The sequence below is a fragment of the Mycteria americana genome, chromosome 25, assembly GCF_035582795.1.
Source record: "Mycteria americana isolate JAX WOST 10 ecotype Jacksonville Zoo and Gardens chromosome 25, USCA_MyAme_1.0, whole genome shotgun sequence".
Lineage (NCBI taxonomy): Eukaryota > Metazoa > Chordata > Aves > Ciconiiformes > Ciconiidae > Mycteria > Mycteria americana.
This window is the reverse complement of record NC_134389.1, coordinates 1,097,913-1,100,459: the sequence shown is the minus strand read 5'-3', so window position 1 is coordinate 1,100,459 and position 2,547 is coordinate 1,097,913. Positions and strand designations below refer to the sequence as shown.

Here is a 2,547-nt window from a genome sequence, read left to right as displayed (position 1 = left end):
AGCCTTTTGGGGTGCAAGACCCCTTGGGGTGCAGAGCACCTGGGCACGCACGACGCCTCGGGGTGCCCGGCACTTTGGGGTGCAGCAGCCCCCGCCCTGCGTGTCATTTCGGGGTGCATTGGGGACCCCCCCCACACCCCCCCCCCCCCCCCAGCGCTGCCCGGCCACGGGTGCCCCCACGCATCACCCATGGGTGCTGCCGGCCTCTGCGACGCTTCCCCGCTCGGGTGCATGGTGTGGGGGTGCAGGGCTGCCCCAGCCCCCCCCCCGATGTGGGGGGGCACAGCTGCGTTTTGGGGTGCAGTGGGGTGGAGACGCGGACGCCTCCTCCCCCCAAACTGCCACTTTTTCCTTTTTTTAACCCGTTTTTAAAGGATTTTTCGTTCTTACGGGTGCTGGGGTGGGGGGTGCTCCCTGCACCCCCTTTTCCTCCCTGCACCCCCTTCCCCCCCCCCCCCCCCCGAACACAAAACCACCAGCGGTTTGCAAAGCACAAAGCAGCGCTCGGCTGCAGCGCTGGGACCCCCCCCCCCCAAAAAAAATCGGGGTACGGGGGGGGGGGTGCCCCGTGGCCGTGCCCCCCCCCCGGGTCGGTCCCCAGCAAGGGATGGGAAGTGTTGGTCTATGCAAAAGCGCTTCGGAGGCCCCCGGCAGCCCCCCAAAATCACGGGCAGCCCCCCCAATAGTTAGGGTAGCCCCCCCCACCCCCCCGGCATCGCGAGCAGCCCCCCTCTAAGCGATCGAGCGGCGTGTGCTTCATCTCCTCCTCCTCCTCCTCCTCCCCCCCCCCCCCGTCCTTCGGTGTAGCTGGTCCCGGGGGGAGCCCCCCCGTAGTTCTGTCCGTACGCAGTCGTGCCGTGCTGTAGTTTTTAGATGTTTGTAAATTAATTAAACAAAAAGAAAAAAAAGCCCCAAAAAATTAAAAAAAAAAAAAAGCACTGGAAAACTGCACAAAAACAACCCAAAAAATCACCCCAAAATGACCCAACCCCCCCCCCCCCCGGTGCGGAAGGATTCTCCAGCTGCCGTTTATTTTTTGGGAGCGTTTATTTTTTGGGGTGCGGGGCGGCGAATCTATTTTAAAATGCAAATAAATGGGGGGCGGGGGACGGGGACACCCCCAAAATCCCCCCCCCCCCCCAAGGTGGCAGCGGGTGGGGGGGGAGAGGCTGCGCCGAGGACGGGGACAGGGTGGGACCCACGGGGTGGCTGGGGGTGATGCGGGGGGGGGGGGTGTCACCCCAATTTTTTTGCCCCCCCAACAAATTTGGGCTCCATCCATCCCCAGTGTGGTGTCACCGGGGTGGTGGTGGTGGGGGGGTCACCCCAAATTTTTGGCCCCCCCCAAAAAAATTTGGGCTTCATCCATCCCTGGATCGGTGTCACCGGGGTGGTGGCGGGGACAGCGGGGGGGGGGGGGGTCACCCCAAATTTTTTGGCCCCCCCCCCCCCAAATTTGGGCTTCATCCATCCCCAGAGTGGTGTCACTGGGGTGGTGGGGCAGGGACAGTGGGGGGGTCACCCCAAATTTTTGCCCCCCCCCAAAAATTTGGGCTCCATCCATCCCCAGAGCGGTGTCACCGGGGTGGTAGCAGGGGGGGGGTGTTACCCCAAATTTTTGGCCCCCCCCAAAAAACATTTGGGCTCCATCCATCCCCGGAGCGGCGTCACCGGGGCGGTGGCGGGGGACACGGCGGTGGCGTCACTGGCTCCCGGGTGAAGCCCCGTCCCCGCCGGCCGCGTCCCTGCGGCGTTCCTGCTTGGAGCCCCCCAGACAAGGGGGCCGGGGGGGCAGGCGGGGGTCGCTTTCCCACTGCTGGGGGGTCCTGGCGACGACGGCGAGGGCGTGCAGGGGTCCGGCGAGCTCGGCGCGAAGGGCGGCGTGGACGAGGCGATGGCGCTGCAGCGGGGCCAGGCCGGCGAAGCGTCCGCTCACCACCACCACCGCGAAATGGGTCTCGGCACCGGGGGGGCCGCCGTGGCGGGGGCTTTCGTCCAGGACCTGCAGGTGGGTGGGCTGCAGGGCCGCGGCCAGCTTGGCGCGGATGGCGCGGGCCAGGGGGCCGTCGCCCGCGGGCAACGAGCCCCGGCCGGCGGCCGCCAGGAGGGGACCCCGCATCCGGAGAGAGGGGGGGGCTGCAAGGGAGAGAGCGGGTTTGGGGGGGGCTCTGCGGGAGCAGGGCTGTGAAGGGGGGGGAGAAGGGGGTTCCATGGGGGGGGGGGTAAGGGTGGTGATTTTGGGGGGGCTCTGCCGGGCCAGACCCCATTTAGGGGGGTGGCAGGAGGGGGGGACGTGGGGTTGCATGGGGGGGTGAGTTTGGGGGGGGCTGTGTGGGAGCAGGGCCTGTGAATGAGGGGGGAGAAGGGGGTTCCATGGGGGGGGGGGGGGTAAGGGTGGTGATTTTGGGGGGGCTCTGCCGGGACAGACCCGTTTAGGGGGGTGGCAGGAGGGGGGACATGGGGGGGTTGAGTTTGGGGGGGCTCTGCGGGAGCAGGGCTTGTGAGTGGGGGGGGAGAAGGGGGTTCCATGGGGGGGGTAAGGGTGGT

The 2,547-nt window shown here is 67.2% G+C and overlaps 1 protein-coding gene across 1 annotated transcript; it reads right to left on the bottom strand.

Moving 5' to 3' along the window:
- Positions 1 to 1,636: 1,636 nt before the first annotated feature.
- BOLA1 (bolA family member 1) lies at positions 1,637 to 2,157 on the bottom strand. The gene has a single exon (XM_075524800.1). The coding sequence runs from the start codon at positions 2,117 to 2,119 to the stop codon at positions 1,703 to 1,705; it is 417 nt and encodes a 138-aa protein (XP_075380915.1). The 5' UTR covers positions 2,120 to 2,157; the 3' UTR covers positions 1,637 to 1,702.
- Positions 2,158 to 2,547: the final 390 nt, after the last annotated feature.